Here is a 14,542-nt window from a genome sequence, read left to right on the forward strand (position 1 = left end):
TCACATACAGATACTTTGATGAAATCACATCCAGCTAGAGAAGAAGGGGGTTCAGAAGGCTCTCAAGTTATTGAATTTCTGTGCCATCACCTCACTTGCACTTGACCATCTCTTTAGTTATGCAAAGACTCATCTCTCACCAAAAGAAAGTATGCCAAGCCATGGGAGTAGCCAAGGGGGCAGGGGGGGGGAAGGGGAGCAGCTGCCTCCACAATCAATACAAATCAATACAAATCTGAGGTTCTGCCCCGCCCCCAACAAAAGCCTGCCCCCCCACAAAAATCCTGGCTACGTCCATGCGACAAGCTAATCTTGTCCACCTGGTTTGACCTCATTAGTAGTTTTTTTGTCCTCAGAGTCAGGGGGTGGGCAGGGCAGGGCAGGGAGTGGGGGGACGGGGACGGGAGAGATTCATTTAGTTTAACCCCAGTCTCATGTAACTTGTGAAGTAGACCTAGTTAAGATCCGTCTCAAAGAAACTCCCTTTGAGAGCACTATGGAATTTGCTTCTACCTCCCTGGCCATACTTGGCCAGTTAACCAGAAATGCTTAAACTCTAACAAGCCAGAACAAGAGCTGCGTCAGTTAACTAAGGGCTCTTCCAAATCACCCACTTACCGTAGTAGCATTCATCCTGATTTAGTTGCATAAAGTTTACACAGAGATTACCTCATCTGATCTTTGTTGAGCAGTTCTGATTTGTTTGCAGAACTTTCATCCTGCATTAATCCTGATTTGATTGCAGGACATTTATACTTCTTCCCATCAGCTATTCATTTAATGGTTTTCAGTGCATTTCGCTGCCACTTTTCTAACTGTAAAGTCAATTTGAGGTGAATTTGTTGCCCAAAGGCTTTAATTCACACCTAAATTTCCAGGTACCCACTTGAATCCTCCCTCATAAAACCATGATGGTGTGGAAGGGCCATCCTACTTGCTCCTAATTATAGCTGCAAATCCAAAACAGAAGCAGTAGGGTTGTTGTTTTCCTTTAGCCCCCTTCTCTTTTTCCAGTTGAGGGAAAGGAAAGGGTGTGTGTGTGAGCAGACACTGCTCTCACACATTGTTGCCAAGCCTTCCTTGGCACACAGCTCTGGCAAGCCCTACCAAATCTCCCCTCTTGAAATTTGCAGTGAGCTCCTCCCCCCCCCAAGCAATGCAAGAACCCTTGAAGACCTCTACAGCAGGAATATCGTTTTTCCATTAGGCTCATAAATCAAGGGATTGAATCAATATCTGCTTGGCTAGGGGAGGGGGGGGGGTGGAGGGTTAAACTCCAAAGGTTATCCAGATAAGCTGCACACTGCACATGTCCAAGGTTGCCAGGCAGCCTCTGCTGTCGCTCTCTGACACATACATTCCCCCCCCCATTTTCTTTTTCTGCCAAATCCTATCCCCCTTTGGGCAAGCAATTATATTACATAATCTTGCTTTGAAGTGCTTGTAGAGGGATTGTACGCTAAACCGGTTCCTCTTTCTTTTTGTTGTGCTGCAAGGAGCTAGCAATGCAGCAAAATTAAAAAAGACCCAGAGCTGGTTTAGGAGGGCAATCGTTTGTGTGAACTGCAGCAGAGGAGCTGGGGACTTAGGCAAGCAAAACGTTTCATCCATTAGAAGATGTCCATGCTGAATGCACGTTCCATCCTGGTGACTGGGTCCAACCGGGGCATTGGCTTAGAACTGGTCAAGCAGCTGGTGGAGAAAAGCAACAGGCCAGAATGGATCTTTGCCACTTGTCGGGACCCAGAGGGACCAAGTGCTCAGGTGAGCTCCAGGAAAGGGCCAGCAATCCTGTAGAATGGGTGCCTAAACTAGTGAATTCCCTCTGATGTCATGGAAATTGTGCCTAGGGTTTATGTGGAGGTGTCTGATAAGATTTCTTAAGCTTCCTGTTGTTCAGGCACTTCTGCAGAGCAAGAACAATTCAAGATATACATCCCCATAGAGAAAAAACTTGGATGGTGTGTGTATCAGGGACCAGATCAGGTAGTTTTTTTTACCTATCCCTGTCTTTCCTTTATTCCAGGGTTTGCATTTTTACCCGGCTATGGAGCACAGGAAGGGGGAAGAGACTAGATTTCTTACTGCAGGCAAAGGAGAGAGAAAAGCAGCAACCCTTGCCAGCAAGAGCCTGGGAAAAGCACAGGGTGGCATGGCAGCTTCTGTAGCTCAGTTGGTTACAGCATGGTGCTGATAATGACAGGGTTGCAGGTTCAATCCCTGTATGGGACTGTTGCACATTCCTGCATTGCAGGAATCCTTGGGGTCCCTTCCAATTCTACCATTCTACGATTCTATGATATCAGAAAGGTACGGTGTGGGAAACTTCCCCATTCCATAGAGGAAAAGTACTAAATTCTGCTGTTGAAAAATGGGTACCAGCACAGAGACAGTGGCCTGAGAGGAGTTAAAGAAGGCCAGAGTTTTGTGGGAGTTTTGAAGAACGTTTATGTACTGGGAGAAGAAGCAGACAGCCCAGTACAAATCCATTACAACAGCAACAAAGACACCTGCTAGGAAGTGCCTTTAATCTCTTTGCATCTGATAAGGAAAATTCTGGGTTGAGAGACTACTCAACAGCCCAGCTCGTCGGGGTACAAGTCCCCCACATGGACAAACAGCAGCGAGTGAACCCCGAGCATGGGGCAACATTGACTTTTAAAACTTTCCCACCATATCCCAGAATACAGTTCGTACAGCAACATTGCTACATCATTGCTACATCACTAAAATGTCAGAAAGGGGAGGGTTATACAAGATTAACATAAGCAGACATGTCAGGACAAGACCCAGGTATAAGATTAGCATAGGCAAACACCTCTTAAGTACCCTCCATCCTTTGCATGTTTGGACCCCGGTCATGAGATTTGGCTTCCCTTGGCCAACATTCAGCTCAGCAATTGTCACCCCTGGGTGGGGTGTGTGTACATGACCTCATGCTTGAGGGATTATGGCGGGAGGTGGCAGGGAAAAGGGTCCTTTTCCAAGGGCAAAATTGCATTGGAATAGAGGAAATTGGCAAAGGGGTTGATTTTATATGATTTATAAAGCTAGGTATCTTCCCTGAGCTGTCAATCAAAATATTATAATAATAATAATAATAATAATAATAATAATAATAATAATTTATACCCCACCCATCTGGCATTCAGGCATAATATTTGTAACATTTAACAACTTTCAAGATGTGCCCCCCTGTAATTTCCATAACACTTCCTACATTGTTTCAAACAATTCAGTCTACATTGCTGTGTTTTGTTATCTTTCAGGCCTTGAAGAATTTGGCTGCCAAGCATGAGGGAGTGGTTATCAACCCACTGGGTATGTACCTCTTCTTATCCCCTTGATTCTCTCTCCTTAATGGAGAAAGGTGCTGTCATTTAAGGCCATTTTACAGGATCTCTGTTTAATTTGTATTGGTTCCTCATTTGCAGTTTGCAGTTCACATGTCTTGCCCAAGTTCCTGCTCTGTTTTGGGGGGGAATCATAATTTTTGTTGGGATCCATCTGCCTCAAGAGACAATGGAGTCGGCCAACCTTTCTCCTCTTCTTTAATGCAGTTCCTCCTAATTAAAACGCATGGAATTTTAAAACAAGCTGCTACACAATCAACCACCATTCATGCTCCTGCACAAACAACAAAGAGATAAATGCAAAAGTGTGGAAGTCTAAATGAGAAAAGTGGGTTGGTGCAGTGCTGGGTTACCAAATAGGCAGAGTAGCCATTGGCCTCTGGGCTTCCCATCCCTTTTAGGGCCTCTGTGACACTGGATCAAAATAATATTGATTTGATCTTGAAATAAAATTACAAAAATGTATTAGCAGATAATTTGTGAGGGGGCTCCCCAAGATGTTAACTGTCTAGGGGCCTCCACAGGATTAATTCCGGCGCTGGGTGGGTGGGGAGAAGACAGAAAGAGAGTAGTAAAGGGAGCAAGGGAAAGAGCAGGAAACGGGTATAAAAGGCTGGGGGAAACTACTATGTAATATTCAGTAAATAAGTCTTTTTGCATTGTATATTGTTGTGTTGCTTCCAAATCCTCGATCCAGGAAGGATTCAATTATTAGAATAGCCAGGCCAGTTTCTTGGTATCCCTTATTTCGAGGAGACTGAAACATGGGCCTGGAACCCCTGGAATCTCACACCATTTGGAGAATGGGTTGGTATGCAACAATATATTTGAACATAATTATTTCTATAATCTTCCATGCTTTAATTTTTACACACTACCCCTTGTGATTGTGCAGGCTATCATGTCTGCATGTGGAAGTGCTAGCAGATACCAATGGTGCCTCCATGCATGAACCTCTTCCTTGGGAGTTCAGCTATCATTAAATGGCCCTCAACTTTGCAAAATGTGGTTTGAATTCTGATTTGAATTACAATCATCATCATCACCACCATAATTATTTATAAGCCCCCCATCTGAGTGCTTGCCCCAGTCACTCTGTACAACTTCCAACAAATTAAAACACAGTAAGACATCAAACATTAAAAACTTCCCTAAACAGTTAGGGGGAAGGGGAGCTGTCTGGAAAAGAGTGCCTCCAAACTATCACATTTTTGTGGAAAGGATTGAAGTGCACACTGAGAATTTGCTCAATGCAGGTGATTAAAGTGTTCTGTCGACCTAGAACAAAAAATCTACTTTTGGAAAGTGATGGCAAAATGCACTGGGAAATGTGAGACAAGTCAAATCCCCATATAAACTTTCTCCTGGCAAATCAGAATGGATGCTCAATAAACAGGTATTCAGGTACGGTAGGATATGACAAGAGCCTTCGGCAGGGCAGGACAATATAGGTACCTAGTGTGGGATAATCAGCCTCATAGAACCAACATGCTTAAATCTAATTAATGCATGAAGGGGTTAATGCCATAGAGTAAGCTGTCCTGCCAGGCTTAGCTAGGTCACTCCCTCTCACCTTGGGATGATAATGATGATAATTCATTAAATTTCTATACCACCCTTCATCCAAAGATCACAGGGCGGTTTACAATATAAAACACAAAATACATACCATAATAATAAACAATAACAATATCACACACACAGTTTAAAAGGCCATAGATTGTTTAATTAGCAAAAGGCCTGGGAGAATAATAATCAAGCCTATTGTTCCCCTTTCAGTCTACCCAAGAACCTCAACATGCAAAGAGGTCTGAGCTGGTTGCTCCACATGGCTCTTACATGCCATTCTTATGTTCCAATACTATACAAATAATTTAGGAACTTTCACCATTGTAACTAAGCATTTGCCATGGTTCAAAGTTGTCGTTATCTGCATCTGGAGGATCATATATATATATATATATATATATATATATATATATATATATATATAGGTAAAGGGGCCCCTGACCATCAGGTCCAGTCGTGTCCGACTCTGGGGTTGCGGCGCTCATCTCGCTCTATAGGCCGAGGGAGCCGGCATTTGTCTGCAGACAACTTCCGGGTCATGTGGCCAGCATGACAAAGCTGCTTCTGGCGAACCAGAGCAGCGCACGGAAACGCCGTTTACCTTCCCGCCAGAGCGGTCCCTATTTATCTACTTGCACTTTGATGTGCTTTCGAACTGCTAGGTGGGCAGGAGCTGGGACCGAGCAACAGGAGCTCACCCCGCTGCAGGGATTCGAACCGCCGACCTTCTGATCAGCAAGCCCTAGGCTCAGTGGATTAACCCACAGCGCCACCTGGGTCCCAACATCACATCAAAAAGAACATAGAATAAAGTTCCAAATCTTACTAATCAAAACACATATTCATAAATATAAATAAGAAAAGAATAAAAAAGAAAAGAAGAAAAATAGTGATAAAGAATAAAGAAGAAGAAAAAAACCTCGACTAACCTCTCTTCAACACCATGTTCATCTTTACATAATTATAATAGGCAAAATAAAGGCTTCCACTGACCACACAACTCTTCCCTTCAGTTTCATCTTATCCATTTGCATTTCCTTATCATCTCAAATCTGGTCTTATTTATTTTATAAATCATTATTCATTCCCTTTTCTCTTCACGGAGTCATTCTAGACTCAGCCAGACATTCACCCTTGAACCTTGTTTTTTTAAGTATTCATTCAGACATTCCCATTCCTTTTCACTAAGTTTTTTGATTTATGTCTTACTATGTCTCTTAATTTAGCTAACTCTGAGTATTCACATACGGTAATTTACATAGCCATTCTTCCCTAGTAGGTATTTGTTTCCCTTTCCAATACTTCGCTATCAATATTCCTGCCGCAGACGTTGGATATAAAAATATATTTACTATATCTTTTGGGATATTGTTATTTAATACTAGTGTCATTCAGCCCGTTCAGTAAACGGGCGCTAGCCGGGCAGGACCGGAGGGGAAGCCCTGGTACCGCGCAGGCGTCGCCTCCGTCGAGCGCCTGAGGCCCACCGGCCCCTCCTCCCACTGTCCCGAGTGGCGATGGCCTCCTCCACCTCCCTTCTCCTCCTCACCTGAGGAGAAGGAAAAGGCGTCGCCGCCTCCTGCAGCGCGCCTTAGGTAAGTGTGCTGCCCCTTGCTCTCCCGCCTCACCGCCCCCGCGTCACTCCGCCACAACTCCCGCTCTCGCCCCACCCGCCGGCGAGCACCCGAGGCCCACCGGCCCCTCCTCCGCCTCCTCCCGCTGTCCCGAGTGGCGACGGCCTCCTCCACCTCCCTGCTGCGGCGGAGTGATGTGGGGCAGCGAGGCGGGGGAGCGAGGGGCGGCACGCTTACCTGAGGTGCGCTGCGGGAGGTGGCGGCAGAGGCCTCTTCTTTCTTCTCAGGAGAAAGGAGGTGGAGGAGGCCGTCGCCACTTGGGACAGCGGGAGGAGGCGGAGGAGGGGCCGGTCTCTACGCTCCAAGTCTCTGCGTCCAATCCCTGTGTCCGCCGGGCACATGCGCAGTAGTGCAGACACAGGGACTGGACGCAGAGACACAGGGACTTTATTATATAGGATTCCCAATAGAAATGTCTCTGGGTTTTTACTGTAGTTTATTCTTAGTGTTTTATTTCTTCGTGAATCATGCCCCAAAATTTCCCAATTTCTGGACATGTCCACGACATATAGGAGAAGGTTCTGTTTCAAACATCTCCAGCACTTATTTTGTTGCATTTTATTCATTTTCACCAACCTTTCTGGCGTTATCGAGACTGTTTCTCCAGAAGCAGAGAGGTGGCAAAACAGTTACGGGAAGAAATTCAATCATTTTCTACTCAGTTGGTGACTGCTATAGACAGAGAGCTGGAAAACAAAGCAATAATGAGCCAGAAAGTTTTGAAGAAATTAATGACATGGAACCAGAATTAGCAAAGTGTTGGTTTAATGCTATGTCAGAAGAAATGGAGGCAATGCATAAAAATGAAACTTGGGAACTTGTACCTTTACCTGAAGGGAGAAAGCCCATCAGTTCCAAATGGGTGTTTAAAATTAAAAGAAACGAACAAGCTCAAGTACAGAGATTTAGAGCTAGATTGGTTGCAAGGGGTTTTGCACAAAAGCATAATGAGGACTATGAATCAATTTTTGCTCCTGTAACATATTATAATGTTAGGTTATTGTTAAAAATAGCAGCAGAAAAGAAAATGAAGGTTTCACATTTTGATATCAAAACTGCATTTTTATATGGTGAACTTGAAGAAGAAATATACATGATTCAACCACAGGGTTTTGTGATCTGGTATGCAAACTGAAAAGTTCCATTTATAGTTTGAAACAGGCAGCTAGATGTTGGAGCAAGAAATTAGACAGTGTGTTGAAAAATCTTGGATTTGAGCAAAGCAAAGTTGATCAATGTCTGTACATTTGTAGAGACAATGATGGAATTACTTATTTGGTGGTTTATGTTGATGATCTTTTATTGATTTATGATTCAGATAAGTAGAAAAACAAGTTTGAAAACACATTTTGAAATTAAAAAAGTAGAAACAGTGAACAATTACCTAGGCATGCAAATAGAGGCTCTTTTCTGATTAGTCAAAGTAGTAAAATTCAGGCTCTGCTAGAGTCAAATGGCATAGGTAATTATAATCCAGTTGCTACTCCAATGACTCTAGAATATCAAAAGCAAGATGATGAAAAAGAATTTGAGGATATTGACAAATACAGAAGTGTAATTGGAAGCTTGCTTTATTTAGCAAACATATCCAGGCCTGACATATCAAATGCAAATCAACTTAGCAAATAAAATAAAATGTAATAGCTATTAATCATGTACAGTGGAACCTCGGCTTCCTAACTTAATCCGTTTCAGGAGTCCATTTGACTCCCAAAACCATTCGGTTCAGGAACCAAGGCGCGGCTTCTGATTGGCTGCAGGAGCTTCCTGCAGCCAATCAGAGGCTGCACCGGACATTCGGCTTCCAAAGAATGTTCGATAACCGGAACAATCACATTCAGGAGCCAGAACGTTCAGCTCCCAAGGCATTTGGGAGCCAAGGTTCCACTGTACATATATTGCTGAGTCATTTCTGTCCTTAAGATAGACCAGGCATCCCCAAACTTCGGCCCTCCAGATGTTTTGGACTACAATTCCCATCTTCCCCGACCACTGGTCCTGTTAGCTAGGGATCACAGGAGTTGTAGGCCAAAACATCTGGATGGCCGCAGTTTGGGGATGCCTGAGATAGACGTTCAACCTTGTTAGACCTTACTAGTTACTGGTTAATTTGGTTCAGCAGAATCAGCTTTTTAATAATTTCTTTGTTGCTATAGACACTTGTGAGCCAAACAGCATCAAGGCTGCTGCAGCCAGAGTCACTGAATGTCTGAAAGGAGCCGGGTTGAATCTTCTGATAAATAATGCTGGGATTGCAAGGCGAGCTTCTATAGAACATGAGACATCAGAGAATATGTCTGAGGTGTATAGGACCAATGTGATTGGGCCCATGGTGATCACTCAGGTAAGGCTATCCCTGGATACATACTTCTTCACAGTCATTTCTCAGCATGTAGCACTCTTAAGTTATAGAGAACAGAATGATTTATACAAGTGTTTTCCGGTGATGAGTTCATTGTTTGCAGTGTTTTTTGTTTAGTTTTACACTTGGGCAGTATAGAAATTTCATGAAATAAATAAATATGCTTGATTTCTCAAATGTACAGGACTTTTAACAGCTGAACGAAAGACAGATGTTCAACTGACACTGATGTGGCAGTGGATGGGCTGGACTGTTGTTTTGCTTCAGTAATGGACTGAATGAGAGCCCACAAACTGAAGCTCAATTCAGTTACAGCTTAGGCACTGTTAGTGGGTAGTTCCCTAGACCAGATGAATGGGAGGGGGGCAGCTCTTGGTGGGGTTAAACGCCCTCTGAAGGAGCAGGTATGTAGCTTGGAGGTACTCCTTGATCCATTGCTGTCACTTGAGGCTCAGGTGTTATATATGTGGGGCTGCCTCTGAATACAGTTTGGAAACTTCAGCTGGTGAAGAATTCAGCAGTTGGCTTGTTCACTGGGGCATGACAGTCTCAGCATATAGCACCAATCCTGACCTGACTGCACTGACTGCCAATTAGTTTCCAGGCCCAATTCAGAATGCTAGTTTTGACCTATAAAGCCTTAAATGGCTCAGGCCAGCAGTACCTCAAAGACCGCCTCTTTCAGTATGAACCTACCTGGATTCTGCAATCATGATCTGAGGCCCATCTTCACATGCCCCCTCCACAAGAGGTCTGAAGGGTGGCAACACCAGAACGGGCCTTTTCTGCAGTGACTCCCAGTTTATGGAATGATTTTTCCAGGGGGGCTTGCTCAGCGCCCTCATTACATACTGTATCTTTAGGAGCCAGGAGAAAACATTCCCCTTCAACTAGGCCTTTGGCTGTTAAACAATCTATGACCTTTTAAGTTTGTGTTTTATTAATTTTTTATTAATTTTGCTGTATTTGGTTTGTAATATTATGTTATGAATTTTGTGTTTTACATTATAAACTGCCCTGTGATCTTTGGATGAAGGGTGGTATATAAATTTATTAAAAAATAATTATAATAAAGGAGGGCCAGATCTCCCCACATAGTATAAGGTTGTCCCTTCATTCCACTCCATCTCCAGGCATTCCTGCCCTTGCTGAGGAAGGCATCTCGGGAAAGCCCTCAGAAAGGAATGAGCTGCAGCAAAGCTGCCATTGTCAACATGTCCAGTGCAAGTGGTTCCATTACAAATCTACTTGGATGGGAAGTGGGACATGCCATCAGCTACCGCTGCAGCAAGGTACAGAGGTATTTTATGGTGATGCAAAGAGGGGCGCTGTCAGGTGGCCTCCCTACAGAGAGCCTCCCCCCATCCTGCTCATCAGCACTTCGCCCAGTGAGAGCAGCAGCAGCGAGCAGCGGGTCAGGTGAGGGGAATCAGGAAGTTAGCGGGACAGAGGCGTCAGGGCTGTGATCTGGGAGAGCCTTTGCAACGCCCTGACCAACAGGTGGAGGGGAACGTGCAGCCCCTTCTAGCGCCCGATTTAAGGCGTGCCACCAAACGTAAGGTCGGGAGGAGGCGTTTTGGGGTGCCCAAACTCTTATGCTGGTCACGCAGCCGGAAACGTCCACTCCCAGATTCTGCGAGTGACTGAGAGGTCATGTTTTCTGCTTTATCTGCACTGTAAATACTATGCACAATAAAACCATTAAAGACAGAGTGGAGTTGTGCGTCTTTACTCAAGAGTAGTTGCAACAACACCCTGACAGGCACACTGAGCGTTTGGCAAAGCTGATCTCTGCCAGGAGCACAGACTCAGAGGGGGGGGGCAAAAACACCCCAGAAAGGACTCAAACTCCAGGCAGGATTTAGCAGATGCACCTCTCTCCTCTTCTTCTGCCTCTCACACTCCCCACCCCCCTTCAGGGCTCCAGTGGCAGCACATCTCAGCCACTCAGTGCTGCTGTGGCACTGGGCAGCAGCTGGGCGGCGGCGAGAGAAAGCACCTGCCACCTATGGGAGCCCAGCTTGAGGGGGGGTTCCCTGGCTTTTGCTGGGGTTGTCCCTGTCAGCTGCCTGATTTCAACGGGAGGCTGCCTGACTAGGGAGCAGCAGCAACGGTCTGTATTTACAGGGAGGTGTAAGCCCCTACAGTCCAAAAACAATTGGAAAGCTTTTCCCATTTCCTTCCTCCTTGCAGAGAAATATTTGAAGTCAATTTGGGAGAGTCAAAATGGCTTCAGGATTGTTCTCCTGTACTATTTCAGACACGTGGTTTATATACTTATGTATGTGTTTGCCTTGTACATTTATGAACATTTATTTTATATACAGTATATAAGACCTTAGAATTGCTATAACATCATTCATCACCTCCCTGCATATTTCTCTCCTAGGCTGCTCTGAACATGCTCACACGGTGCCAGTCCCTGGGATTTGCTGAAGACGAGATCCTGTGCGTTGCCCTGCATCCTGGGTGGTTACAGACAGACATGGGAAATTCAGGAGTAAGTGATTCATGGTGCCCTCCACTTCCCAGAGGTCATCAAATGCACTGAAACACTTGGGCCTACGTCCAACTGAGGCTCAGAGTAGATAATATGTTAAATAACATTGTGACGTTGCAAAAATTTATTTAAACATTCCCTTCCCCCCAGGCCCGAGGTGACTGGGAGGCACCGGGTCTTCTTGGCATGACAACAAACATCCACCAGGCCCCTGGCAGGTTCCCTTGGCTATCTTAGCCCTCTGGAGCCTGGGGCAAGTGTATCCAGCTGCTCCCACCCTACACGGGCCTTTTTCCTCCCACAATAAAATCTTCTTCCCCACACCAGCCAAAATAGACTTCACAGCTCAGTGAACATCAGCCTATTATTTTATTGTGAATCTGTACTGAATTGTGGTTGTACCTCCAGCCCTGTACCTGGGGGCTTTACAGATCATCCTGGGAAGTTTACCAGGACTGCATACTTTATTTGACAACCCATAACAAAGCTTTCTGAGCAGCTTGAAACAACAATAATAACAAATGCAACTATAAATATACATATATAAATATGCTGCAGTATATCAACGGTAGGGAACTTATTTGGCTCCAGGAGCTAGATCTTTTTCTGGTCCTGTTTTGCAGCCCCACTTTGATAGTTAGGATGGGCAACTCACATGTCAATCACATACCATCATAATTATGTCATATGATTGACATGTGGGTTGTCTCACTCACCTGTCAAATACCCACATGGGGTTCCCAAGTTTGGGAACCACAGCAGAAGGGCTGTTACCAGTCGAATGCATTGTAAGCCTCCCTCTGGTTCTCTTTTCTACCTGCAATGTGGGATGTGAACAGGAGAAGAGTGAGAATGCTTGCAAAGGGCTTTGCGATTCTCCACATGCAAAGGAGCCAGTTCTGGGAAAGAGAAGCAATTTCCACTGAATGGAAACTGCTTTGCCCTCTTTGAGCAACACACACTCCTACTGCCCATCAACGTAAGTGGTTGAAAGCATGCCTTGCTCAGGCAAAGGAACAAATGGGAGCCCATTTTAAGCTCCTTTTGAGACCTTTTGTTCCTTTGAAGCACCACTGTCACTGCCCTACACCTGACATCATTTATGTATGAAGGCAGGAGTTGGGTTGGGTGGGCATGTGGCTTCCCCAAAACAGCTTTGGGAGTCAAATGGAGAGGACTGGTGGGCCAAGTTTCAGTTGCAGGCCAGAGGTTTCCCACTCCAGCAATATATGAAGATAATGACCATCCCTGGTGGTTTGTCCCTATTTCAAGTATTAAAAGATATACTGCTTCTGGAGAAGGAGGTTGTATTCTCTGTTATTGTGGTTGATAGCTGTTGATCAATAAAAGCTTCATGAATTGGTCCCATCCTTTCCAAAAACCTAGTAGCCAACAGTACATCTTGTGGCAATGAATTCTGTGTGAATTATCACTTTGGAAAAGTGATCTATGGGCCTTAGGACACATTGGACCTCTATCTCCAATTTAATAGCTAGATCACTAACTCAACTCTCCCCTACCACAGCAACTTCTTTGACTCCAGCCCATGTTGGTGCTCTGATGCTAGCACAGCCAAAAAGCACCAGGCTGAGGGTAGACTGGGTGAGGAACAGGGGAAAGCTAGGATCCAAAGACAGACTTGTCACACTGTGATGTGTCCTCAAATCTGGGACAACTTTACACAAGCCCAGGATATGACCTTAATCAATCCCATTTCCCCCCTCTCATTATTCCCAAAGAGAGGGAAACATTTTTCTTAAAAAATGACATGAGGAAGGAAGGCGGACTGCAAAAATTCTCAGCTCTTACTTGTGCTGTTCAGTTCCCACCCCATGCCCTAGGATCACACATGTTCTAAACTCTGTGCCTGGCAAACACTGGCCCTGTGGCAGATATCCATTGCTTCCAAAATGCCCAGAGTTTGAATGTTGGAGCATTTGTCAAGAGAATGCTTCTCTGGTTGCCCTTCATACATGAACTTGGTGCAAGTGCAAACTGCCCTGTGATCCTTGGATGAAGGGTGGTATAGAAATGTAATAAATAATAAAATAAATAATAGTGTGTTGCTTTCACCCATTTGTCATCATTACATCTTTGCACAGTGCAAGAGGTCATTCGCTCACCTGTTCTCCCTCCTTTTCCAGGGTATACCAGCCCCAATGAAAGTGGATGAGGGTGTGAAAGAGATCCTAAACACCCTTGCGTGTCTCTCAGATAAATACAATGGCACTCTTGTAAACATCGATGGGGAAACCCTTCCCTGGTGAAAGCACAATGTTATTGTCCTCACTGCAATGGGAACCCAGCACCTGAATAGACGAACTTCAATTTCAATAAATGCAACAAGTTCTGCTGAAAATATTAGAACTTCCTTCTAGCTGCTCTGTGTGCCAGAGATTCCTTCTGGTTGCTTTATATGACCTGCCTGTCTGTTAGTTGTTTTTGTTTTGTGTCACTATTGTGCCTTCTCACAAACACAGTCTCTGAGTGATACACAATGTAAAGGTCTTCTCAATCCTGAAAAAAAATGCAAAAGGGAAAAACTTGTTCTCAAAAGTGCTAGCTAAGCAGATTTCTTACAGGTCAATGTGTGTTGGAACACTGGTTCCTTTTCATGGGGAGCATAGCTGCCAAGTTCTCCCTTTTTTAAAGGGAAATTCCATTATGCTGAATAGGCTTCCTCGCGAGAAAAGGGAAAACTTGGCAGCTATGATGGGGAGATATACACATAATTAAAAATATAAGTTTAATGCTGATCTATGAACAAAATTACGCACAACACTAATTAGAATAGTGAAATGTAACTAATCTGAGTTACCAAATGAAATTAGACAAATGCCACACATTTTGATATTTAGGCAGCTATTGATTTTTGTTTTTGTTTTTAAAAAAGGCTTTTAAAGACCTAGTCATTTCATGGAATAACAGCTGTACAGTATAATCATAGAAATAGTTTGTGTTCAGTTACTGAGTTTGTAATCTTTTGTATTTTATATTTTATTATATTCTACACTGCTTTGAGAAGTTTTGATTGTGAAGCAGTTTATAAACCTGCAAGTAAATAAAATATGATTAGTTATATTTACTTACTTTTATTTGTTTGCTTGCTTCTTGATCCTGGCTT

At 44.2% G+C, this 14,542-nt stretch overlaps 1 protein-coding gene across 2 annotated transcripts; it reads left to right on the plus strand.

Moving 5' to 3' along the window:
• Positions 1-1,429: 1,429 nt before the first annotated feature.
• LOC118086000 (uncharacterized) lies at positions 1,430-14,503 on the plus strand. Of its 2 annotated transcripts, XM_035117200.3 has the most exons (6): positions 1,430-1,764; positions 3,270-3,321; positions 8,713-8,900; positions 10,052-10,210; positions 11,308-11,418; positions 13,563-14,503. In XM_035117200.3, exons 1-6 carry the CDS (start codon positions 1,618-1,620, stop codon positions 13,683-13,685), a joined length of 780 nt encoding a protein of 259 aa, XP_034973091.1. In that variant the 5' UTR covers positions 1,430-1,617; the 3' UTR covers positions 13,686-14,503. The 2 variants fall into 2 exon arrangements, with proteins under 2 accessions (XP_034973091.1, XP_088527185.1); XM_088671059.1 differs by lacking the exon at positions 10,052-10,210 and having other exon boundaries at positions 1,444-1,764.
• Positions 14,504-14,542: the final 39 nt, after the last annotated feature.

This window comes from Zootoca vivipara, chromosome 6 (genome assembly GCF_965207765.1).
Source record: "Zootoca vivipara chromosome 6, rZooViv2.hap1.1, whole genome shotgun sequence".
Lineage (NCBI taxonomy): Eukaryota > Metazoa > Chordata > Lepidosauria > Squamata > Lacertidae > Zootoca > Zootoca vivipara.

What these genes read in the sequence shown, in the direction of transcription:
- LOC118086000 (XM_035117200.3), top strand. Translation starts at nt 1,618, where the DNA reads ATGTCCATGCTGAATGCACGTTCCATCCTGGTGACTGGGTCCAACCGG. An exon ending in GGCCCATGGTGATCACTCAG is followed by an intron (nt 8,901 to 10,051) that starts GTAAGGCTATCC and finishes CTCCATCTCCAG; the next exon opens with GCATTCCTGCCCTTGCTGAG. An exon ending in CAGACATGGGAAATTCAGGA is followed by an intron (nt 11,419 to 13,562) that starts GTAAGTGATTCA and finishes CTCCTTTTCCAG; the next exon opens with GGTATACCAGCCCCAATGAA.